At 40.9% G+C, this 27,628-nt stretch overlaps 1 protein-coding gene across 1 annotated transcript in view; it reads right to left on the bottom strand.

Annotated features, from left to right (window-relative positions):
- Nucleotides 1-27,628, bottom strand: part of LOC138588210 (cGMP-dependent protein kinase 1-like) — an 88,191-nt gene that overhangs the window by 20,350 nt on the left and 40,213 nt on the right. Inside the window, exons 4-7 of the mRNA XM_069658155.1 lie at nucleotides 13,557-13,662; nucleotides 10,373-10,436; nucleotides 4,480-4,557; nucleotides 2,038-2,132 (exon numbers count right to left, since the gene is read on the bottom strand). Of these exons, the coding sequence (XP_069514256.1) occupies nucleotides 2,038-2,132; nucleotides 4,480-4,557; nucleotides 10,373-10,436; nucleotides 13,557-13,662 (343 nt within the window). The remainder of the gene's footprint in view (nucleotides 1-2,037; nucleotides 2,133-4,479; nucleotides 4,558-10,372; nucleotides 10,437-13,556; nucleotides 13,663-27,628) is intronic.

Consider the following 27,628-nt stretch of genomic DNA (forward strand, 5'->3'; position numbering starts at 1 on the left):
AGTGTTTATTATTTGCTTTTAGAGTTTGATTGTAAAGTGCTCGAGAGCTCATCTGACAGGCTCTCACATTCAGCTGCCAGGAGATGGCGACATCCTCACTGTTTTTTTCCTTCTGACACCGTTGGCTATGTGAGCATGCACTTCAATGTTTGTGAGTGCTCTCTGTTTCTACCTGACCCCTTACAGCTATAATAAACTTTGTACCATCTTCTATCGCTACCCTCCCTCTGTTTGAATAAAACATCGTCCATGGAGACGCACAGTTGTGACAGGACAAACAGCAGGGCAAAGACATCACTTCAGGGCACTGCTCTTTGTCTCCAGCAGCATATAAAATACGTTTATTACACTGAAGTGTTCTTTCAGTGAAAGTATTTGAGCACTGAGATGGCACTGAGTGTTAACAGTTGCCATGAGTCACTTGATCCCTACAGTAAATACACCTTCAAACTTGCCTCAGTGCAGATTCACAGCTAGAATGGATGTTCCTGGCACAGGCTTACAAAGCATGGAAGTTTGTCATGACGGGGACAATTCATTTATAACATGTTTATCTCTGTGCTTTGTATGTGACAGCAACTATGCTCACACATTCAACACAGCTGTTTGTAAAGGATGCAGAGGGTGAAAATTAATTATTACAGTCAAGGTCAGCTTGAAGATGTCCTTGATATTATGGTGCTCTGGCCACAAAGACAGGAAGTGAGGAATGAAGAGTGCATCGATAAGATTGTTTAGACGAAACAAGCGTGGGAGCGCACAATACGACACCAAGGTCAACTCACAATGAATGACCTCTACCCTGTAGCGACTGTGTGCAAAATAAAGCACATTTAGCACGGTTGTCACTGTGTGTGGTTGTGAGGGCTCTTCACTATCACCTGAACCTTTTTTTTTCTTTTTATTAGGGCATATCATATCTTATTGTGGTAGACAGAAGCTCAGTCTGTAGGGACTTGGCTTGGAAACTGGAGGGTGGCCGGTTCAAGTCCCAGTATGGATACCGAATCCCAAACTGCTCGGGGTGCATGTCAATGTGCAGCCCCCTCACTCTGACATCTCTCCATTGATGCATGTCCAGAGGGTCCTGATTGTGCATGTGTGTATTCTGGGCCCATGTGTGTGAACATGTTTGTAAAAACAAAGTGAAAGCATTGAATTTCCCCTCAGGGATTAATAAAGTATCTCTTCTTCTTTATTTGTATGTCAAAGTAAGCGTACTGTATGTGCTACCATTTCTACTTTCTGCAAAGGTAGCTGGAGGGGAAAAAAAGCTGCATGTGTACAAATGCATGCTGGTATTAGCTATGAAAACATCTAAACATATTTCTAGCTGCAGAAAAACAATCTGGATTCCTTTAAAACTTTTGACTTTTTTTTTGTTCAGCTCAACTTTTTGGCTGACAGCTGGGGTCAGCCCTACACACGGGTCTGTATGTGACTGACAGAGTAACTGACTGATGGCGTGACGGTGCTTTCACAGCCGTAGAGAGAGAGAGAGTCGCGACATCGCAATGGCGGATCATGGAGCATATTGGACCTCCACTGACGCGACTCTCTGTCTATACGGCTCTGGATACTTTGTTCAGGGAGTAGGCGGGGCTGCTCCTCCGCTGCTCGTCCGCTGACCTCACCTACGTCCGCAGCGCACACCTGCTTTCAAACACGTTGCCATCGGCCTCATAAGGACAGCCTTTGTAACACATCTGGTCTTGTTTTGGTTCAGGTGCAGACATTTGCATCACATCGCATATTTGTGTCTAGAGCAGCTACAGTATATCAGGCCTGAAGTATCGCAGTGAGTTCCAGCAGCTTAAAGAAATCTTCAAATACTTAGAGGAACTGATCACCCCTCTCAAGAAGAGTGAGAAGTGATAAAAATAGAACAGATACATGTTAAATGTAGGAGGAAGGATGACAAAAAACTGGTTGCGAGTATAAATTAGAAGGGAAGTGGGTGACAGTGCAGGAGGCAGAAACAGCAGGAGAACAGAGGATTTAAATCAGAAGAGGCAGTGTTATTAGGGACAATCTTACCCTTGCAGTGCTTTTTCTCCAAACCAGTCTCCTTTTCCGAGGCTGCGCAAGTAGACGGGCTCCCCGTTGGGCAAGTCTTCCCTGGTCACATTAACCTGGCAAAAGAATAGAGAAGCAGGACGAGAAGGGGAGTTCAATAAAAGAGTAGCGTGACAGGAAGGAGGATGATTTAAAAGTAAAGATTACATTAAATTTACACATCTTTCCAAAAGAAATTTACACGAAAAGGAGAGAAGCGCCTGTGTGACTGATTTCTATACAGGTGGCTGCCATCGCTGTGGAGGATCCAGGAGGCGCGGCTGACCACTTCATTAGCCAGATGACACGTGATCGATTGGGCTGTGCTGTGCCGCTCGACTTTACAAATCAAAGTGATGGCACTTGAGTAGATCTTAGAGGAAATGTATGGAGACGGGCGTTTGGCCTAATGGAGGATCTTGTCTTCATCCATTAGTCAGTTCTGCACAGGTGTGGCAGCCGTTCCTGCACACTGTAATGCTGTCCACACTTGAGTGACAGTATAATTACTCTGATCTGATGCGATCATGTGAGAACTGGATAAAAAAAGTGAGGAGAAGAAGCAGCGGAGAGACTTTAAGAGGGTAAAAAGGGAAGACCAAAGGGCGGATTGTGCGTGTGTTGTGAGTCGGCCAAATTGGCGGAATGTCCTCTAGACAAAGTGTGCCGTCTGTGGTCTGGATGGAGACAAAGTGAGAGAAGTGGAAACAGCGAAGCAGAAAGCAATGATAAGGTCAGGAGTGTTTGTGTGTGTGTGTGTGTGTGTGCGTGTCAGTTCATGTCTGTGTCCATGTCCATGAGCGTGTTTGTTTGTGATGTATGTGTGCCGACCTTGAGAAGTGGGTGGCATCTGTTCAGGGTCAAAGGAAAGAGAAAAGAAGGAAGCAGGAAACACTATGTAAGTCCATCCTTTACATCAACAACTGAAGTACATCCTTGACACGTGAACTGCTACAAATGCAGTTTAAAAAAACCTCAAGTTCTCACTTCACTTCCTCTTCCCCACCAAAATTAGCACGTTGGTGCGGGTTATTCAGACACGGGAAGACCCGCTTATAGATGCCGATAGTCTGTTTTCCTATTGTCAGTGAAGTATACTCCTTACAGTCTCTTTTCTGCTGCGTCACCGCCTGACATCCCTGACGCGCCGGAAACAGGGTTTGTTAACAGTGAAGATGTTACAGTGGTTAGGTCTTTGTGGGCTTATTTCACAGCGGAAATTTTTACATCCAACAGGAGGAAAAGCACAGGTGTTAATAATAACTTTAACAATGGCTCTGTTCTATTCAGGTGTCTGAGAAAGCCATGACAGGCAGTCAGCATGCACACAACCAGAGCCATGAAATTGAAGCAGCTAAATAGAATACAGCCATCATTAATACTACTACAAACACCTGTGCTTTTACTCCTGTTCGATGTAATAAAAGTCCGCTGTGAAAAAGGCCTGTTGTATCTATTACTCATTCAGTCTGTTAATCAAACTCGGCGCAACAAATTTCGAACTATGTTCGAGCGCTGCTCGGACAGAGACGAGCGGAATTTGTAGCTGAGATGACAAGGAGGTGCAGAAGTTACAGATGGAGCAGCATCGGCCGGAAAGGGGGCGGAGATTAGCGTGTCGACCCGGGTTTTGTGTTCCCATCAATGCCGATTGGAGCCGAATTGATAATTACCCGGGTCTACTGCAGAGTCATTTAACTCCGGGTCTGAATGCCGTTTGTAACCTTTCCCACTAAGCAAAAAAGCTGCGTGTTAGTGGGTTTTTTGACCAGTGAGAAAGGGGCTTTACTGGAACTTGAGGTGGGAAATTTGGCAAACGACACTCTTTTACTATCCCATCTCTTACTTTGGAGAGTTCTAGTAAGCCTTAATAAAAGCTTTAGTGGATTTAAAACACTGTTAAACTCGGAATTATGATGCTAACAGATGTGTGTGCTGATGACGTGGAAGAGGGATAGTTGAGGAAGGAGGAGGAAGAAGTGAAGGTAGGAGAAGAAGTGTAAAAAGGACCATAAGGTAGTGTCAAAAAATGAACAAAAAAAGGATGATAAAGACCAAGATGATGAGCAGAGCAGGGAAAAACGAAAGGAACAGTAGTGATCGCAGAAACCACATGAAAGCCCTCCGACAGTGCAGCTGCTGGACGGGACAGCGTGTCATCTGAGCTCAGTGTGAAACGTGTGTTGATGACAGAAAGGTGAAATGAAAGTGACTCAATTCTCCCTTCCAGAAGCTCCCGTTGCTGCTGTAAGAGCTGATGAAAAGGACCCTCCTCCTCCTCCTCTCCCCCAGCTCAAGATGATTGATGAAAGCCAACTTTCACCCAAAAATACTCCCACTTTGCTTCAAAGATTTCGTCGTGATGCCAGGCGTAGTGATGCCACCGTGATTATTTTGGTGGTAGACTAGAGGCTCTGTTCTCACCTTTCCCTTGCTGATGATGAAGAAGGTGTCTCCTCTGGCCCCCTGTCTGATGATGTACTCTCCGTCCTCGTAATGCGTCTGTCAAAAGAGAAGATCAAAGAAAACGTGTGTTATTCGGGCACAGTATGAAACTTTTGTCTCCTTTTTCCAATTGGGAGTGAGACACGCTCACCAGAGACTAACAGGTGCTCCTCAGAGGGAGGAAGGGAATGCAGCGAGATAAATCCCAATTAGATGCTTTTTTTTCTTGTTAAAACCACAGACTGGCAAGTTCTCCAGGGTGTTTCATTTTCCTTCCACCCACTACTTCCTTGGATGTGCCCTGCGACCTTGAATATGAATGAGCAGGTAAGGAAAATAAGTGAATAAATGAATGCTACTGCATCAAATCTGAAGGCAAATCACAGCTATGGAGAAAGCTAAAACGAATACACAATATCCATCCATCAATCCATTTTCCGTACCCAGTAATCCTGTTTAGGGTCGTGGGTGCTGGAGCCTATCCAAGCATCCAGACTGGTCACTAGTCTCACACGAATCTACTGTAACACTCGTGGATAGAAAATAACACTGTCACACATACTGTCATGCTGTGTGTTGAGGATGACCTTCAGGAATGGGATTATTTCAAGGTACGGTGAAGTGATATATAGGATGACATAACCTTGTGCCAGGCAGAGAAAATCAGATACGAATTAACGGCATGATCTACAGAACTGCAGCACAAGATGTAGTCAGGAATAGGAAACCTTGATAAGGAAACAGGCTAATATTACAATCAGCAACATTAATGGGCAGAACGGTCGTCTGTATCTATATATGGTAAATGGACTGTACTTGTATAGCGCTTTTCTACTCTTCTGACCACTCAAAGCTCTTTTACACTACAAATCCCATTCACCCTTTCACACTCACATTCACACACTGATGGCAAAGGCCTAAGTGCCAAAGACACCTCGACAAGCGACTGTAGCAGTCAGGGATCCAACCCTCCAATTGAGAGACGACCGACTACACCACTGAGCCAAACCCGCCGACAATATATCAGCCTTGTGATTGACTGGCAACCTGTCCAGGGTGTACCCCGCCTCTCGCCCAGTGGCCGCTGGGTTCTGCTCCAACCCCCGTGCAACCCTTAACAGGACAAGCAGTGTAGATAATGGATGGATGGAGGGATTAATGGGCAGTTGTGTGTACACATCACAGATTATATAAAAAGATGGACGACATGACAGCTCCCTAAAAGTGAAGCCACAACATCTCTATCGCCCCCTGCTGACTGACTGGCTTGATGCTGTAAAAAGGATGATTGACAGCTCTGTTCACAAATACGGCTCCTGCAGCCGATCTGATCCGGATTAGCAGAGTAGAGGAGGAACGGCGAGAGAAGACGTAACTAAAACAATCATTACAGTCAACGTTAACCTCAGACCAACACAAAGAAGCTGCTCTTTTTCAGTAAGTTAAGTGTTTGTTTTGGTTAGCGGAAGTGGCTAGTGCGGCTTCACCCGCTGATCTATCCTATCACGGGGGCTATTTTGGCATCAATTCCGTACAATGATAGCAGATGGAGACGCGTCGTCCATCTATATATACTGTACAGTCATTGGTACACATACAAGGACTTTGACTCTATATACAGAAATAGACATAATGTCCATGCATCTTAAATCAAGGACAACAAGCTCAACAAGGCAGAATAAACATTAAACTACTATGTATAGGTGTACATATAAAATATACACACAGTATGAATATTCAACATTTGAAAGAACAAGTAAGACAGTAGTGTAATGGTGAAATAAATATAGTAAACATGAAAATGTAAATGATGTAATAGGTTGCTTTAAATACATGAGGTATGTGGATATGATCATATATACAGTCAACACAAGGTGTACAAATATGTGTCTTGACAGTGATTAAATTTACAGGATAAAAACAGCATGTATCCAAGCAATGAGAATAAATAATGTAACGCACATGTTCAGCTGATGTTTGTGAGAAGAGACTGTTCCTGACATTAAGTGACAGGGGTTAACTGTTGATCACAGTGACAGCCTGTAGAAAGAAACTGTTCCTGTGTCTGATTGTTTTGGTGCACCAACCAGAGTAGAGATGTTGGAACAGGACTTGTCAGTAGGTGATGGATCTGCAGTGATGTTTCCTGCACGGTTTCCTGACTCCGGACATGTATAAGTCCTGATGTCGGCTAAAGTGATGGACTATCTGTTGTACTGTGTTCCTTTCTATTTTGGTGGCTGCTCCAAACAAGACAGTGATGGATGTGACATGCGACATGCTTGCGTTAATATTTGTCATTGTACAGGTTCTAGTAGTGAAGACTGAGCTCAGTATTTCTTCTCTAGATCGTAAACACATTCCACATGACATTACTCAGCGTTTTATTCCCACACCATTTCACCAAGAAAATGTTGCTTACATCTTCACACTGAGCAGTGTGTGTCTGATTCATATCTGCCGAGAGTGACTCAAACGCAGAGCTTCTTGTTAATATTAGGTTGCAGTTATGGTGTTTAATTTGGGTTTATTTATTATATATTTCTCCTCCAGCATGCCCTCAAGGAGAGGATTTCAAAACAGCTAGATTGATTTAATCAAAAATCTATTGGAGACCAAACTTATCTATTATAGTAGAGGACAACACATAGGACAGCATGATGGATTTGACCATTATGTGACCCAGCACCAGCAGCCTACAGAACCTCTCAGGGAAAATGCTAACTTGTTTTTAAAAATAAGAGAGACATTAGACTTGCCGAGTCAAATACCACTCACCAGTGGCAGTTTATGGGGGCAACAGCAAATAAATCAATTAAAGCAATTGTTATGAGGTTTTAGTTATTTTTTCAGACTTGCCAATTGTTTCGTCTATGAATCTGATGAATACAAATTAAATCAACTTAACAACGCAAATATGTCATCAGCCAACATAGCAAACATTAATCAGAATACTTACAGACATGTCTAAAATGTCTCGCAAAACATCTCAACACATTACTATTGTGTGTATTTTCTAAGCTCACTCACACGTTGTCCTTGTACCAAGCCTAGTGATTATCTCATTAATTAAATTGCTGGCAAAAGAGTTTGCCCCTTTTAAATGGCCCTGGTTAGAGAGGATTAGATCACAGGGTTGTGAAGGTTGTTTGATAAGAGTGTGTCACTACAGGTGAACCGTATAGAATCATAAAGGCTGCATATAGCATGCTGACTAAATACTTCAAGTTAAATACACATGGACATGGACATATCTCCTTTAAATTATTGCAAATTCTACCTTTACCTACTTAAAGAAATGCGCCATATAAAGATGCAACAAACACTGTAGTACTTTTGTAACATAACAATTATGTCTATGTTAATCACCTAGAGTTCCATATTTCTATATTTTCGGGCACAAATCAGTACATTTGCTTTTGTCTGGTAATTTGTGCAAATTGCTTTGGCCCAAAGGACTTTGAAGTACAATGCTTCACTACTAACACATTAACACATTAATGTACCCCTTTTTAAAATGTATATTTAAATTATTAAATTATAATTAAAAATAGGCTAGTTATTAAAAACTGATTCAGTTAGGCTGGTGTATCTAATACTGAATAGAGTATCAACACAAATGATGGCTATTACTAATTAGTGAGTGCATCAGCATTTAGGTCACATCACAATTTAAATGTCTGGTCAGGTCAGCTATAATCAGCAAAACACGAAAGGAACACATGACAAACTCTAGGTTATAAAACGAGTTATCACATACCTGTACTTGAGTGCTTTAGGTCGACAGGTGTGGAGCTAACTAATCACCTAAACCCCGACTTCCAACCTTAACGCACGCAACTGACGTACGTTAATACGTCCGCTGTACGCAACCTGTAATGTAGCTAGCAAACGCTGATAGTGGCAAGAAAATAAACGGCTGTAACGTATTTAGGCGGAAGACTTAAAATGTCGTTATAAGCAGGTGAGCTTGTTTTTGCTTGGTAACTACCGATGGGCATAGGACGAAAAGTATCATCACTAATATATAGACTGACCATTGTTGACCAACGTTAGCATATATACAGCTAAAGTCCGCATTTAAACATTGGTCTAACGTTAGCTATGAGCTAACACAGTTAAAACATGTTAGCTAACATTAGCCGCTAGCTTAACGCTAATATTTACATGTTCCACAGGTTCATCTGTTTAGAAAGCGCACGGTACGTAAATAAATTCCAATTTTGATGCTGATAAGATGGGGCAAAGCTGCATAGAGATATCTTGTATGTTTAGAAAGACTTCACATGTTATAGCATTAAGGCTAAGTAGAATAAAATGTACCTATAAAAAGTGAAATAGGGTTTAACAGTGATGCTATGTGTCCTACTTTAGCCCCTGTCCCTCCACCACAGTGACATTGCAGCTCCACAACATGCCGATAGAGGACCTGCCCTGCCAAGGTGTACTGGTATGTAACCTAGCTAGAACAACAATAGCCCTCTCAGTGCCCATAAAAACTGAAAACCTTTCACAATGTAATGCACTTGTGAAGATTTAAACAAAGTGAGGCTATGTCAGATGGCAATTTAGGTGTCTGCAATGTTTTTACCCTTTTGCCATACATTTATGTTCATGTTACCTGATCAGTCCATAAAATTGTCAATGCTAAGATGTAAAACTGGTTAGAACGGCCCACTTTTGTGCTTGCTGGCATCTTTGCTGTAGTTTATGTTTGGAAAGTAACTGATATCAGGTTGAAAATGTGTATATGAGTAAATGGCTTTAATTTGCTGTTTCCACAGGCTGCACAGCGAGGCACTCCTTACCAAAACCAGCTTAAGCATCACATGATCAATCCAGTCCTCAGGGTAAGACTGTAACTAATTTTGTCTTATTTACATAAATGATTTCATATTGACTTTGAATAACATTAAAAAGCAGGCAAAGTCCATATATGAATGCAATTCAAAATATTGAAAGCCTCGATGTTGGCAGCACACATTGAACGTGTAAATGAGAATGTGTTTGCATAACTAAATCATGCTGGCGAAAACATCAAATACAGTGATGTGCAGAAGGGTGGAAAATGTGATTTTGAGACACATGTCAAAATGCACTCCGTCACCAGTGTGAAGAGTAACTCTAAGAACCTGCATGTTTTAGTCCAGTTATAACTTTAAAATTGCATATCACAACTGCCTTCCATTTAGCAGTTTATGCAAAGTGCAGTGTAGGTTTTTGGATATATGGGTTTCCATTCATTAACGTATGCACATTCATACACAGAAACAGGCCTGAATTTTGTCATCCATCATAGTAAACATAAAGCCTGCATGAATTGTTTCTTACACACACAAGCAAGTTTTAAGCATCAGGGGAAGTGCATGAATGATGCTGTGGAAAATTCGGATGCCACAAAGAAAAAACAGAAGAAAAAGCACATTTAAAAATGAAAACATATGTTCTAAATAAAAGACTGTAGATATGGGTTTGAATTCTGACATTGAAGTCACAATTATGTAACCGCTTCGACAGTAAATACAATTGATTACAATGTGTCTCAGCTTGCTTAGATTGTTTGCTGTGAAAGCTGAAATGGCTTTTGGCAGCAGTATGCTGAAATCCTGATCAAACTAATGAAATTAACTGTTAGTAGGTGGCCCATTTAGTTCAACATCGCCACACTGAGCACAAACTAAAGAGCAACAATAGTTTGAAAATTCCAGCTCTTCACAAGAACCCCCCTCAAAAAATCTATATTATCTTTGGTCATTATCTGGAATTTACTGCCATTCTCCTTCTGGCTCTCTTTTCTCTTTGCAACAAAATAAAGGAAATCTATTTAGATGTGTGGAGTAGACTTTGTGCTGCAGATGTCAAAGGCACGTACCTCCTCAAGGACATCTGCAAGCTTGCTCAGAATATCTTCCTGCAGGTCGTGGAATGTGGGAACGCTGCAGGAGAAAAGGAAAGACACAGCTTTTAGATCGAAAAATAGATCAACTTATTCATATTGAATATATTGCTGATTAAGTCTTTTGTAGATAACAAAGATACAGAAAGCAGTGCAGCTGGCTGCAACAGTTGACCAGAATTGGAACAGACCTAAAGTGAACAATAACAATATAGGCAACAGAATATATAAGATAAAAATCAATATAATGCCAAGGGAGTTGGCCTGTATACTGTATTACATAAATATTTTAGCATAAACTGGGCAATGGGTCTAGTTCCACTGCTGGGCATCAGTTCCTAAGGTTGAATACACCAGAATGAGGCTCTAATGTTTGTTCCGTTTGCTTCCCGGCAGCCTCAATGACCGCTATCAGCCTGCTATCAAGCTTACTAAATAAAACTGGTCCAATGTTTATCAAGGAGGAAAGAAAATAACCCGTGTTGGTGAACAAAGGACTTATCTCACCATAACATCTCTCTCTCCTTCTGTGTTTCTCCAGCTCCCTCTCCCCCCCTCGTTTTCCATGCTTTATTACAGTAATCTGAACCATCTAGTCTCGGCCCCCAAACCAGGCCCTGGCCTCTGTGCTGATCTTTGTGCTGTTCTTTCTCGACGGAGGCACTAACTAATTAGTTTGGCAGTGAACGGGTGACCCTACTATACATGAAACATATGGAGTTTCAATCCCTCGAGCTGTGAAGCTGTTGACACAAATAAAAAGTGTCATTTGTAGTACATTCACAACCCGACAGCTTAATTGTGTCACAGCAGATTCACTAACCATACTACGGCCAACGGGGAAGTGTGGCTTCACTGATGTTGTCTTTTTGAACATTCTGACATCACAACATTTGAAAGATCACCATTGATCATTTCTATGTTGATCTTGCAAACACCTGTAAAAACAAGAACTTCTTTGATGAAGGGGTTTTGTAATACTTTCCCATGCTCATCATATGCCTTTATCGCAAATCATTGTGCAGATGGCCTCCATTCAATGCCTTCCAGCTAGACTTTTATCTAAAGATGAAGTGGGGGGGGTTTGTAATTACCCAACAACCTCAGAAATATCATTGTAATATACGCATTGTAGAAACCTAATGTTTTTCCACTCATTAGAGTTACTCTTCCTAGAGTAATCTGTTTGAGTGATTTATAATACATGCTAGAAAAGCAAATAAAAAAGTCTTTACAAACACAATCACTTCCCCTATGTAATAAAATGTGGGATTTCTCGGTCCGTTTTGCATCTGTGTTCCTCCTCCACAACTTGTGAGAGAAAATCTATAATTTCACAGCAGTTAAAGAGTGGGTAGAAGACGCCTCACAGGGACCAGCATGTGTTTGTTCTTACGCTTTCACTACAGCTCTTTTATTGGATCTGCTTCTGGGAAACAAAACAGCTCCGTAATTATATTCATCGTGTGAATTAACAACTGTTGCTATAAATCTCAGATTTCCTCCCAGGATACCCCTTTATAAACCAAACACACAGAGCTAGTTCTAACCAAGCAATACCTTCATCTATTAAATATTTACTTATCTGTTGGAGTGTTATGCAAGAGTGGCTGAGAGGCAAGAGCTGGCATACAGACCGTGCTCTTACAAACAGGAAACAGATAGCACGTGCTTTGTGTCTTTTTTTAGTCAAGGCTATCACTAAAATAGCTTCAGTCGACGAGAAAGCAGAATTGATATAGTGCTTTTTTATCTGGTTGTAGATATATTCTTTGTACAGTATGTATTAGTCTTTTTTCACTAGGGAAGAGTACTGTAGAATACATACAGCAAGGGTTGAAGTGGCTTTATTGTGACTGATATGATAATGGCAGACTGTTATACTATCCATGAAGATTGTCCTGGCCAGAAAAATGACACTAATGTCATTACGGTCAAACATTGAGAAAACAGCTATTTTTATGTTAACCTAGCCTGCAAGACATCTTGCTGCTTGTTGCAAAGTAAAATAGTTTTAAATGCCTTACAGAAGTGGTTGTGTAAAAGTGGGTCCAGTTATTCTATTTAAACAATATCCCATTGCCCCACTGTCTATGAAGTTCATCCTTTCACTTTCAGTTCTATATGCAGTACAAACAGTTTTTTCCGGTATACTTGGGCCCTTGCATTCAAGGAAGAGAAGAAGGGAATGGCTGCATGTTCTAAGTGTATTACATACAGACATCAGGGATTGCTTCCTGTCGACTATAAACACTAGACATCTGTGCCTTGTAACCGTATCTGTGATTTCTATCTGTCCTTAAACAAGTACTTTAATTTCCAAACAGAACTATTGCTTTACCTTAAAGCTTGCACATCTGGAAATGATCATAGGAGTCATTCCTAGAACCATTGAATGGGTTGATTTGGAATGTTTTAACGTACAACCTGTTCTGTTGTTTATTGTGTGAGGGTTTTTTGGAAATGTCGCAAAGAGATGATTTCCTTTGTGCTATATCCAGCTGTCTGCCTTAAAACAACTCTGTCAAATAGTGTCAGAGTCCGAGCATCATAGCAGTGATACAGAGAGAGTGTGTGAGACAGGAAGTGACACAACATAGGATTAACTTCTTATATGGCTCGAATTCAAGGAAGGGAGATGTGATAACATTTTCATAATTGGCTTGATGAAGACCAAATTGGATGACAAAAAAAAAAGAGGAAAGCCGTACAAAGAGAGGGGTGACAGAGATTTATACTGTAATTGCATCTCATGCATCCTGATCACCGCACACTGCTCTCCCTCTGTCTTTTGATGAGTCTTTCTTTTATCCATACTCCATGCAGGCCTGAAACAGAAGAGTCTGCGGGCCTTTTAAGTGATAATAGGCCTCTCTATAGAGATGTGGTTAAAGCATGGGTCCTCTGATACAGAGAGGGGCATAAAAGGAAGATGATGTACAGTAGCTATAGGTTGTACAATTATATGAAAGACAGCTTCACGGACGCACCAGGAGTGAATGTTGAGTTATGTAATTAATTGGTAAAAATGAGGAGAGGGGAATGTTCTGAGAAACAGCTCTCCTGAATTCATTTAGCTAATTTATTCATTGCGTTCAGATCAAAGCTCTATTCATGCCATTTGTCTGTCATTGTAGGGCAATTTACCCTGGTTACTCACCTTTTCAGAAACTCCATATACTCTGTGTGCTTGATGAGACCCGTCCTCATCATGATGGTCTGAAAACATTGTCGGTCGATGGCCCAGAGCTTCACGTTTGTTAGAGCTGGAAAGATACAAATAAGACAGTTTTTAGCCTTAGGCCATCAGAATAATATAACAACCTTAAGGCCCTGCAACAGCTTCATGCCTTATTCATGTACAATATGGATAAAGAGAATATCATATGCACTATAAAGCATTTCAAATTAAACCTGAGATGTGAGAAGAATCAAAGTTATGTCATGGCATGCAGTATGAGTGAGTTCATTTGAAACAAACCCCTATTGAAATCACTGTTTAAAGAGCAGGGTTGCATTATATGTCCAATGTTTTTCTCTACAGCTGCTGATCAGGTCTGCAGAGTCAGTAGGAGGTATTCTGGACAATTACTCTTTACTCAGTGGCTGGAGTTAATTGGTATTTTTGAATACCTTGCATGGATGGCTTGCTTCAAGTCATGCTACGGCATGTTAAGTGGTTTAAGGTCAGGAATCTGTCTATGCTAAAGTTTTTTGTTATTTCTAGCCTCTGAGTTACTGATTGCCCTTTGAGTTAAGGACAATTATCAAACTGTGGGACGAAAGTTATTTTAAGTTTCAGATCACAAACAGCAACTCCGATATTCTTCAGTACAATTTCCTGGAATTATATGAAATTAATTGTTTCTTCAATGATTGCCATCTGCGCTGTCCCTGAGGCGCCAACTGTGAGCCAGAATACTCTCCACGTAAGCAGTAGATGGAGGATAAACCAATGGTATGCTGTTTTTTCTATTTAAATATAGGAATGCAGCAATCTCTGCAGAATACTCAGTCCTTCAAAAAGCAGAGACGGTGTCATATCTCATGTTAAATATTTCTTTTTTTGACGGGCTATTGATTGATTGGGGCCTGGGTCTTTTGAAATTCCCTTTGTTGCTATTTTCAGTGTCTTGAGCCTCCGTGTTTTTTTTTCCTCTGAGGTCCTCTGTAGTCACTTTTGATCAGAATATATTTCAGCTCTAAAGATCTCTGCTGGGAAGGGCAGCCTCTGTTGGAACCAGGCCATGTGGGTTTCCCATCAGAGCAATGGACCTCAAACACTTTCCTGAATGTCATTATATACTTCCCATTTGAACCCCATTTCATGGAAGAAATTGGGTTGTTGGGGCAGAAACTTTATAACAAAACATGTCAAAACCCAATCGTTGCACTTGGTTGAGTTAGCAACTCCCAGAATTCAGTTCCCCGCTTTATTAATACGTGTTTATTCTAATGATTTCAACTATGGTGATTATAATATTGCCAGTATCATTATCTATCAAAGGGGATATTACTTCAGTTTAAAGGGACAGTTTGCCAATTTTCAACCTCAGTCCTATCATGGAATTAAGGGGAGCTAGTGCCATTATGGTAGGAAAAAAATGCAATTTCGCTCTGTGCCTTTGGAGGACGCTATTCACTTCTCCAATGGGCCCTGGAAAACCTCCGCCAGACTACGTTAAACGCGTCATCTGGCGGAGGCTGGGGAGCTTGCTAAAGTACACTTCCTCAATCTAGGACGCCCGCCTCCGATGTTCCAGCGTCTCTTGCTGGGCCATTCTTGTGGGAGGGGCGCAATGCACGCTGGGTGTTGTAGGAATGAAGAATGAGCTGTTTGTACAACTTTCTCCACAGCTATGGCGCCAATTTCAAATATTATTGCTTCTATCGATTACAGAGAACTCCAGCTTTGACTGACACTGGCTTCTTCCAGGGGCGAATTGCTCCTTTTAAGTGTTTCAGTTGTGCAGTACACTAGCCTCTGAGGAGTAATAAGAACAAAGGAAAAGCGAATCCTTAAATTGACCTCAAAACAAATCTGGAGATCCCCAGGGAGCCCAGTCGCAAGGACGTGCTGTAATATTAGAAAAAAATAATCAGTTATCCACTCTGTGCTCTGTCTGAGTGCGAATGTCTGTCTCAAGCTTTTCATTCAATCTCATCCTCCCTGTGTGACACTCCTTCACTCAGTTCTAAACATGAAATTGAGTTTTGTCAATAGCAGTGAGGTATTATTGATTATAAATTATAATGACTCCTCGGAGGTGAAGTCACAGTGCAGCCTTAGCCACAGAAAACAACAACCCTGCAGCAGATGTAAAAACAGTGTGGACTGCTGAGCCTGGTCCTGCAATTGAATTATCAAATATCTTCTAATCTTTACTTCATAAATGTGATGCTCACACAGCACACTAACTTCCAATAACATTTAGGTGTTGTAATGTGATGTTAATGGAAATGGAGAAAACTGACCACGTGAAAGTTAAGATTAGAGTTCAAATGTTGTCTGTGATCTTGCAAATATTAGGCTTTTATTATGACTAAATGAGCATACATACATATAAAATGCATACCCCTGCTAACACACAAGCCCAATTCTCCCGGTGTTTTGTGTATATATCAACACAAATCACTAGTAAGTGAAACCACTCCCACAGACACTACAAATCTTCCTCTGCAGACCAAGAGCTTGGCAGCACTTAAAAATAGGGCCAAACCACAGGAGAAATGCCCTCATTACACAGCCTGACGCTGTTTTTAGATAGAGGCACTTTCTTGGAGCAGGAACCCCCGAAACACGCAGGATGACATAAAAATGAAGGCAGAGGCAGATGTGTGGATACACAGATATGCATATATCCTTAACAACCACACAAAGATATACATGCCTGATATAATCATGCACATACGCACAAAGAAACATTGATCTATGAGTCAAAATGTACAACTACACTGTAAGGGATTGTGGGTACTGACGCTAGGGTCCAGCACAGACATTTTCCACACTATTTAATTTCTCCTCCTCCTTGTAAACTTCCTAAAGGCTTCATGAAAAAAAAAAAAAATCAATCATAGCAGGATCTGTTGATGTCTTATCTAATCATAAAGGTTATTTCTGTAGCGGTGATGTGGACAAATGACTCCCAGATAGATTGCAAACAAACCTGGTGTACAAAGATGGGTCTTGAGGGAAATTATTAAAGTAGCCTTCTAATTTGACCCTGAAGATACAAGTGTGGGAGGTTAGACGTCATTGCCCACTATGCAGTGTGCAATGGAGTGTTTTGAGAGAGAGTGGGAGTATAGGGCACTGGGAAATAAGATATGTAGCAAGCCTGCAGCGCGGCACAGTAGGTAACCGCATTATTCGCAGACTTTACTAAATTGCAGTGAGACTCAGGGAGCTAGTTATCCTGTAGTGAGGGCACAGATGAATGTCTAAATGCTCATGGGTTGTCAGCCATTAGCTTTGCAGCTTTTGTGGATACACATAGCACCCCAGGTAGTACTGGAGAGATGCAAGGATGGTGTTTTCTGTGAAAGGTTTTGAGGAATTGGCCAGTGTTTTCTTCCAGTGGGATCATTATTAGGGCTTTAACAGTCATGCAGTGGCGGACTGTTTTTGCATACAGCATGAAACCCACCAGCATATTGTGGGGGTATAGTGGTTGAGAAAAAAGAACAGGAACTTTAATGCATGCCAGCAGAGGTCTGGCACTAAGTGCAATTTCTATTGAGCATAGTGAAGGCAATCCTTCCATGATTGCACTGTATTGTTATAGCTTTATATTGGTGCAGCTGTGATCTTGCCTACTTTATGTACTGCCAGTCATACAAAGTGCACTACAAATGCAATGGATTAGTTCAGTGTTACTTTAGCAACAGTCCTAGTCTGTGAACATGGTTCAAAGGGTTTAGTTCTGTCTTTTGTTGTTTTCCAGTTGATATTGGAATGGAATGTTTCAAGTATACACCTCTATATATCTCTATAGGCTTAAAAATGTTGGTCGCGAAGATGCAGTCATGAGGATCAAAGAGAAAACTTAGATACAGTACTCAATAGGCCTCATAGGTACATATTTCAATATTGCAATAACAACATCCATCCTTCCACTATCTATACCGCTTATCCTGTTCAGGGTTGCAGGGGGCTGGAGCCAATCCCAGCTGTTATTGGGCGGGTACACCCTGGACTAATCGCTAGTCAATCACAGGGCTGACACATAGACACAGACAACCTTTCACACTCACACCCACACCTACGGGCAATTTTGAGTCACCACTTAACCTCAACGAGCATGTCTTTGGACTGTGTGAGGAAGCCAGAGTACCTGGAGGGAATCCACGCGTGCACAGGGAGAACATGCAAACTCCACACAGAAAGGCTCACTCCCCCTGAACTGGTGCTTGAACCAGGAACCTTCTAACTGTGACCTTCCACTGCACCACCGTGCAGTCTGCAATAACAACATGAAGTGCAACAAATAAACAAAATATTATAGAGTGCATATAAGCTATAACTCTTTTTATGTCTATGCTGTGTTGTATGTTTTAAACAATTCCCATGTTTACAACACGTCCTTCCTGAATCTAAATCCAAAGAGTTGTTTTTATACCCAATAAATTGTCATCAAATAATCTGTAGTTTGCTGATAGCTAGCTTGGGCTTCATCTGATCGCAACAAAATGGTGTGAAAGCATGGCCACTTTACCAAGGGCTCCATCCAATATGTAAAACACAGAAGCGGCTCTTGACATGCACCAACCCCACAGTCCACCATTGTGTGGCCTTACAAAAAAACATAATGGGCTTAGGTGTTTGATGCGTGTAATATGCAGCCAATGTGTGCTGCACTTATTTGTTTTAAACATCTTTTCCTTAAACTTCACAATGGCTGTTTTTTGTATGTGCATGTCTAGGGTATCATTTGGGATAAATTGGTATCATCAAATTTCTCTTCCTATATTAAAATCATGCTAACCTCAACATACACCCTGGTGACCAACACCTTTTTTTCTTTCTGCCCCTAAAATCTATTCAAAGCTCTGCTGCCCCCAGCTGAGAACCTTGTCATTATCATTATCATTTGCTGGTGCTCCACCTTTCTTTCGTTCTCCTTGGTGCAGTGATGGTAATCCCTCACCCTTCAATTTCTTGCAATTATTTGCAACAGTAGATCAATCATGTTGATTGTGAAAACTGACAAAAATTGAGAACTAGCTTCCTCTGCAAGCCAGGCCAAAAAAGAGAATGTTAGTAACCTTGAGGAAAACAGCAAGAGACGATACAAAAAATTGACGCCACCAATAAGATTAAACGCAGCATGCATGCGATAGACAGAGTCACTCATATATTTGGCACATAATTCATTGTAACTGAATTTCAGCCTGGGGCATTATGCAAATGCTGCATGTGTGTTTGGTCTTGTAATCCAATTTTTGCTCATTGAATTACATAAATATAGGATGAGATCAACAACATTTGCTCACTGCTCTCTGGTCATTGCAAATTACATCCAAAGAGAATGGGGGAAACATCCAAACTTTGTGCCTCACTGTGACTGTAATCTCTATTTGTGTTTTGAGTACCATAAATTTTAATGGGGTTTAAGATGACTCAAAACAGTGAACGTCTGATGCCCCATGATTCAGCTAAAATATAAAGCATTTGCCACTTGCACTGCAGAAAATCCACATGCATTTCCAAAAGCACCACAGGGCTGCATGGAAGTGGTACTTAAATAAAGATTAGGACCCTCAAGCAGTTACGTTTGAGAGCAAACTTGTACACCCTGATGACAAGAAATATATTGTTGGTAACAAAACAACGTCCCTCTATTAACATAGTATAATGCATTTGACAGAAAGTACGTTCTAAAATAAGCTCCCTCTCTATTCATGTTCATCTGGGAAATATGCAGTTTTTGTACCCACTGCTGTCTCTGTAGGTACGTTTTCGAGAGGAGGAAAACAGACAGATTTTGCCATCCTACTTTTAGCACCATGTCAGTATTCAAATCATTGTCTCACGGCAAAGCAAATGTGTCAGAAAACCTTGGAAATATTAATCAACTTGTGTCTTTGGTGCTGTGTTGGTTATTAGGGGAGGCACGATGGTGAATAATCGTTTTAGCACTTGTAGAAGATTAACCTGGGGTTATACAGCTCTGAGGAAGGAGTGGTGTCTCCAAACTAATTAGTGAGAGCACCCACCATAAAAATTTGAGAATATTGTTGTAATGTTTGGGTTTCAGGGCATTGGGATTGGTTTTTCACCGTCATTTAAAAAAAAACTTGCCACTTTCAAATCTGTGACTTGCCTACACCTGCAACTCTATTTCCGTCATTAACATTTTTTTTCCTCAACTCCCCTGCTGTTCCTTCCGTCTATTGTCTAAGAAAATGAGAGAATCAGCCATTCTCTTCTCACTGACTCTGACACGCACTGTCACATACACTCTTAAGATCACAGTGTCACATGAACTCTACTCCTTCGAGGCTTCCTGCATGTCTTGTTTTGGAAAGCGTTCTGAGAGCGATGCTGCCAGGGCTGCAGGGTGGAGGAGTATAATCTCCTTTCCCCCTAGGTCATTAATAACATCAGCCAAGTCTGATTACATCTGGATGAGCTCTACAGAGCGTGAGAAAGAAGGACAGGTCATTTACGGCAAACAGTGTCACAGAGCCTAATAACAAAGGAAAACATTAGAGGAGTTCCTTATGATTATGGATTAATTATTATTATCATATATCCTTGGAGCAGCATAATACAGTGTAGGAGAACAATTAAAATGTGTGTCACGCTTCTAAAACATCCCTTGATTGACACAGTTTGTTCTGACAGTATCATTGCATGTCTGTAGTAAAGGTGGCAGCATGTGCTCTTATGACAGCCTTCAGATCTCAGTGAATCATAACAGAGAAAACTGGCTGGCCTAATCAGATGCTTCTCCAGCTGCCCCATGTGGGAGACAGGAGTCCTTGGACGTGGAGTAGCAGCTGCTTGAGTAATATTGAGCTGAACATTATCCCACATGCCATCCACCCACCATGCTCACCAATGCTCAGTTGATGGAGCGCAGAGAACAACCCATAATTTGTTTGAGAGAATAATTGATGTTATACTAGCTGGTTCCATTTCAGCATTGGGAATATAAAAGAGTTACATTTTATAACCATGCATGTCCTACAACCATTAGCCTCGCATTTGTATGCCTCCAATAACCGGTCCCGTAGCTGTTAACATCTATCAGTGTTTCCCACAGGAAGTGTAACCGTAGCCCTGATGGGGGATGCAGTTGTCTATTGAAAATATGTGAAAAGACTACATTAGCCTGAAAGAAAACAATGACATAAGTAAGCATTCATTAAACAGGGGGGGTTGCAAGACAATCAACAGGAGAGACACAATGCTAGGGAAAGTCTCTCTCTTTTTCTTGGTGTCTCTGCAGTGCATGTGATTGTCAGTAGAACCTTCTTGCGACAGCAGAAAGAACAGGTTTGCCAGGGGGAGAGCGAGGGGAAGTGTCAACTAATCAATCGCTGATTGCTTTGTTCTCTGGGGCGGCTCCAAAAAAATAAAGCACAGGTTATAAAATTTCTAACCAGGGGCTGCTGAGACAGGACAGATGTAAGATCACAATGACCTTGACCTTTGAACTTCAGCCACCATAATTCTATTAGTACATACTGAAGTTCAAGTTGAAAATGTAAAGATATTCACTTCAGGGGAAAATTGTGTGAACTGTGTCGTAATTTTTGAGGCATCTGAAACTTGTTTTGTGAGGTCATAGTGACCTTGACCTCTGACCTTTGACCACCAATTTCTAATCAGTCCACCCTTGAGTCCAAGGCGTTAATTATTTGACCTCATCATACTCTAAAAGCCTCACTAGACATGTGGGAGTCATAATATTTACATTCATAAATCAAACACCGAGCGCAGACAGGATCCTCTCGGTCGGAAACTTCCTGTCAGAGTCTGATTGAATGGAGTCTTTCTAAAAGCGTGCTTTTAGGTTTCTCTGTCTGAGAGAGTCACAAGACTAAAACACATTTTCCACTCTTCTCTGTAACATTAACAGACATCAGTCCCAGTCATCTTTCATTAATTATAGCTGCTGTTGTTTGGGCGTTTTTGTTTTGAGTATTTCATTATCCTTGAAGGAGAATTGTCCTTCTTAGTTAGCTCATTGATTGTAGATTTGCTATTAGTGAGTTACTGCAAAATTCCGTGTTTAAGACGCACTTTTAATAATTATTTTTCATCTAAAAAATGGGATGCGTCCTACACACTGCTGCGACCAATATACCAGTATTAAATGCAGAGAGAGGTATGTTATTGTGTTATGGTGTATAACCCAGACGTTGGCACTATCTGGTTGTCAAGTGGTGACTGTTTTGTGTTTTCCTCGCTGTTTTAACTTGATTGTTGCTAACGCTTTGTCACGGACATGCACCGTCATGATCGCCATGGCAGCAGCCACCCTCACAACAATCAACGTTCCTGTAGGCTGCCAGCTACCGCTAGCTACTGTACCAGGAGCTAGCAGGATTGCATTGACAGGGCGAAAACAGATGGTAGGCTGATCAATTTAGAAAGATTATTTTGATTACATTTTTGCCATATCGCCCCGGCCTTTTGGGCAAGTATTGTAATCATTTGGATAAATGAGTGAAACAGCTCTATATTAGCTTCATGGTGAAATAGCATGTATTGTTATATTTGTACATGAGGTGTCTAAAAGTCTTTATGGTACTTAAAGATAGATTCATAAATGGTGAGTGTGTAGGCTGTCGCTGTTTCAGTTCCCGTCAGACTCACAGTGAAAGGGGGGTGGGGGTCAAAGGCCAAGAAGAAAAGTGAAATTTCTCTTAGAGGGGGAGTTAATGAATGGTAGTGAGGAAAAGAAAGAAATGAATAAAAACCAAAGGACAGTATGTTATCAAAGAAAAAAATCAAGCTAGCTCTGTTAACACATTGTCCTCTTTAAAAGCCCTGCATTGTCCTGATCATTTGCTAACAGGTTCCTCTCATTTTTCATTCAAAGGAAATCATCTTTTCTGCACATATTTCATTTCACAGTGTCATGATGTAAGTCCTGCTACGTGAGCTGGTGACGTCAATGGTGAGGACAAGTCCCTCTAGGAAGGGGGGGAACAAGGGAGACATCTTTGCTATGCACTCCCTACAGCTAGAAAATATTACTTTTCAGCATAAATTGCTTTCTTATCGGTCTGTGAGATAAATTGTAATTGTTTGTTGTCCTCGTCATTACAGACAATCAAAAGGAAAGTATTCGCACGGAGGAAATCAGTTTGAATAACCTGATGAATTTCAGTCTGCCCGGCTGTAGAAAATCAAAGGGAGGAAATGAGGTGTGTTTGCCATTCATCAGCAAGGAGGTTATTTTTAGGCCCTGGCCCTGGTTGCATCATGTGACACATTTCTCTTTATAGCAGGTTCTATGGACTAATAAATTTCCATTCTGAAATCGGTCAAATTATTGATTTGCAGGAATAATGTAAAACAATGTGTTGCACATATGCCAGCTGGATTTAGTCATGTGATATCTCAAGATGGAACACTCCTCAACTAGTTAACAATTGTGTCTGCACTAAACTTACCGCAAACATGCAAACTACAGGAAAGGAACAGCTTGTTGTTTCATTGTTGAATTCCGTAAAGCTTTCTGTCAATCAGAGTTGCTGTTAAGACAGGATAAGACATCAGATCTGTGCACCCAAAAATACAGAGCAACGCCAGTGATGGCTGCCATTCTGCTTCGTCAGAATGAAGTGAAAACATGCTTCTGTGTCTGTGTAGGCGAGTGACTGCATGCCAGCGTGAGTGTGCATATTCATCACAGTACTTGTGTGTATGTCTTATTATATTTTCTGTAAGGAACAGCAATTATTCTGATAAGAGGCCTCTTTACTCTGCAGGAGTCCTGCAGTCTGCTCTGACTGTGAAATCAATGGAGAAGTCGTTCATTACAAGAGGAAAAGATGTACAACCATGCAAACATTAATCAAACCTGTGAGTGTCCCAGAGATTCTAAATGTGTTTTTCTGTTCATAGTGAAAACCATTTTGCCATTTTTTAAATAATCAATCATATAACCTATAAATTACAACTTAAAGGGTACAAATTGTCCCTTAATATTTGCCTGAACTCCATTCTCTCTGCTTCCTCCACCGACTGGTCAACACATAAACATTTTTTTTTTCCAACCAGTGTTTGTTGTTGCTGGTAGCAACCAATGCCAGCACAGATCTGTATCAGTTAAGTGACATTCAAGGCTTATTTATTTCTCATCTTATTTTCATAATCCTTAATACATGGTCATGCAACAAAATGTAACTTGTTGTCCCTGGCAGCAGAGACTTCTGTATGGCCTGCCAGGCAGCAGTAGAAGAACAGTTGTTGGCTGTGCTGAGCTAAGCCCTAGACAAGCACTTCACAGATGTCACTGATGCACCATAGATGGGTACCAATAATGTGTTGGGTGGTTTTAATCACTTGCTGAAAAGCCCTCCTGTACTGGGCCATGCATATCCCATGACAGTTTGTAATGAGGAGCAATAGAAAGCATCCTCATTAGTAGCAGGAACTTGGCACTGGAATTTTGCCATCTTAAATTTCCTTAAGGAATTAGCTTGGGGAGGGGATGTGAGAAGTCCTTGGCAGGTTCTCTGTGGCACTGATTCCCAGAAACCTCAAATTGTTCAACCTCCTCCCCCTGAGCTTCACTGATGTACACAGAGGGGTGTGTATTTGTCTACTTGTTCCTAAAATCAAAGATCAGCTCTTGGGTTTTGTTGATGTTGAACAGCAGGTTGTTATCTTTGCACATCTCTGCAAGATACAGTCAATTTCCTACAGTTGAAAATTCTTGTTGTCGTTTGAAATCTGGCAGTAAATGGTGCTATACACCCTCCAAATGCCCTCGTTATAAATAAATAATAAAAAATATTATAAATTAATATTAATAAAAAAACTGTTTTGGGGGGTATCCCAGCAGGAAAAGGGTTTTCTATAGCTATTTATTAATAAAAATGTTATTTCAACACTATTTCAATTTATTTTCATTTAAAACGCACACAAATTACAGCCAGAGTTTGCAATCCTACTAGCTCCTGGTGCGGTAGCTTGCAGCCTACGATAACGTTGATTGTTGCGAGGGTGGTGGCTGCACTATGATCATGACGGTGCATGCCCGTGACGAAGCGTTAGCAACAATCAAGTTAGTGCTGTTTTGTGTTTTCCTCACTTAAAACAGCGAGGAACAGCACTGCGGCATATTGTAAATAGGAGACGTTGTAGCGGCTTGGACCCAGAAACAATTCAATGCAGAGATCGTCACCACTTAACAACTGGATAGTGCCATCATCTGGGTAAAATACCGGAACACAACATACCTCTCTCTGCATTTTATACTGGTATATTGGTGGCAGCAGTATATAGGACGCGGCTCACTTTTTAGATGAAAAAAGTTTTATTAAAAGTGCCTCTTTGAATTTTACGGTACAGGTAGTTAACTGCAATCAGTTGAGTGCTAAGTGCTAACCAAGCTAGCCATTACACTGGGTGATGCTTACATGTTGCAAATGCAACATTCCATTTATCGTTGGGCTAACTGTGTTATGTATTATTTTTTGCAAATGAATTCATGTAGATTTTATGTTCATGTTCACTAAACTCATCACTGTGTTGTTCTTCCTCTGGGGACCTGAAGGTGTTCCTTTTTGGTGATTGTTTTTTTCTGCAAGATGATTTTTATGATACGATTATAAAACAAATTTGCAACTGCAAACATGTTTCAAGAGACACATAATGCCACCTGAAGAAGGTTTTTTTTATGGATATGAGGAAACATTTTTAATAAGCCTGTCTGCAAAGTAGCAAAATATTTATACTGAATGTCAGAGCAAAGCATTGGCTGACAACGTGTTTTATTGGTTTGCCCTGCAGCATCGGATTTTACGATGCTTTATCTGCTTGTAGAAAGGAGAATGTATTTTATGGTTGTGTTTAGGCACATTCAGCACTCGGTTGGGTTAAAAGAAAGGTTATGATCATTGTAAATTTGTAGCATGATTTCTATGACACAGGGATGCTTCAGTGTAACTCCTGTTTATGTTATATGCTCTTTTTTCTGACTTGTAATTACTCTCGCTGTGTTTTATCAAATACTGTTTGAAGAGTTGTGTGTTAGCTTTTAAGGCCATCCTTTCTTCAACCCTTATTAGGTATGTTTAGCTTGCTGTAAGGCCAAGCACTTATATGTATTATGAGGGCAGAAGAGTAATAGTGTATGAAACGAAGAAAATACAATTTATTTGCTATCATCCACTTCTCGTGGGCATGAAATTAAGCTTGGATTTGGAGGGGCGAGGGCCAGAAAATAGAATTTGTATTGCTTATCATTCAGTTTCTTTAATTGTATTTCTATGGTCCAGACATCTGAACTCCTTCACTGCTTCAGTCTGCAGTCTAGAGGCTCTGATGGTCCGACCACAATTGGCAAAACAAAATTTATTAAAAAAAACGTGATGAAAGAGGGTTGGATAGGAAATACTGTGGGCACAATTCTGAGCAACAATAACAAGTTATCTTATATTACCGTTCCACAAAATGATCCATATGTATATAAAGCACTGTGTTTTTCCTTATGCTTATCTGTAATGCAGCATGTGATGCTACTTGTATTGTTTCCCCCATCCTGTCAAAAACAACAATCAGTTCTTCTTGGATGAAAAGGTCAGTTCAACATTTTTTGTCAGATTAGTGAGTCTAGCAGTTTGGCCTCTAATGGCTACTTGGTATGTGTTTAGATAGATGGACCACACCCATCTAATGTCTGCACTTGGGAAATCAAACTACATTTCCATACAAGTCAGTAACAAGCATTTTGTTCCACACTCATGTATGCTACATTTTCTACACTGAGAAAAACTGGCCTTCTTCTTTTCCATGGATGGATCAACAAGCTCATAAAATCAATACCTCCATAAAATAGCCAAGGGTGTGCGTCATACGTGTACTAGTTTGTTCTCTGGGGGATTAGCTTCCATGTTCTTCACAGCATCTTCCAGTGATCCCAATCAATATCTGAGACCCTATTTACACTTGACATTTCAAGTGTCTTGTATCTGGATTAAATCTAGTTGAGATTTAAGGTACATAGACACAATTAGCCACATGTACTTGCCTCTGTTGGACAGATCACAAACATTGCTACAACTGAACAAAGCTCTGTTGCAGATGTCAACTCATAGAGAAGTGCCCAGGGTAATATCTGTGTGAGCAGTATTTGGCAATAGCCTCCGCATTGTCTGTCCCCTGTGTTAATGGCAGCTAATGTATTCCTGTGTCTGACTTCCTGCTTGGCTCATCTGCTCCGTGTAGCTTGATGTTGCCGTATACAGTGACTCCGTTAAAAATAGACCAGGTGCGTATTTACAGCAGAGCAGAGCTCTTCTGATATGCCTCTGAAATGAGTTGCTGCGCATCTGGTGGAATCATAAGCATTAACTTGAGTGCCTGTAATAAGTGCTGGCAGCCCTGTCATTGGACACACATGCATTTAAACACCTTTTAAACATCTGGATAGAATTTCAATTTAATTCATAAATTCCTCTCTGGTGCATTTACATTTAGCTTTTTTAAGATTACATGACTATTGAATCTGCTCAAGATGCATGTTGTGTAAATCAGCGTTTAGATTTGATATAAGTAGCATCTTCTTTTAAGTATTGGTAAGAGAAGCAGGTTCACAAAGTTTCCCGAGTGATGTTCCCACACTGATAGTGCGGTACAGCTTCACCAACAGATACTGCAAAGCCATCCGTCCCATAGATGTTCAAATAAGGCAAGCTATGCAGTCTGCGGTGGATAATGCAAAACAGGTAGAAATACAAAATAATCCTTCATGCAGAGATCTGTCCTTGTTTAACCGACATTCCCCCAGAGCAAAATCCCTGTTCCTATCATTGCCTGTCCATATTGTCGCATGAGACCATTAACAAAAAACATGTTCAAGGAAAGCAGTTTTTCAAAGCTACACCTGCAGGGCTGTTTTCCCTCTGACTGACTGTACATTGCTGCTGTCTGAGGTTGTCTCTCACTGTATGTTTTAACCTTTCGAGCCGTCTAGAGCCCCAGAAGAGCCTCTACCTTCAGGCTCGCACCTGCGCTCCAACTGAGAGTCAGCACAACACGGCAGC

Source organism: Semicossyphus pulcher, unplaced genomic scaffold (genome assembly GCF_022749685.1).
Source record: "Semicossyphus pulcher isolate SPU_LCO1_2020_fin unplaced genomic scaffold, fSemPul1.0.p SCAF_12, whole genome shotgun sequence".
Lineage (NCBI taxonomy): Eukaryota > Metazoa > Chordata > Actinopteri > Labriformes > Labridae > Semicossyphus > Semicossyphus pulcher.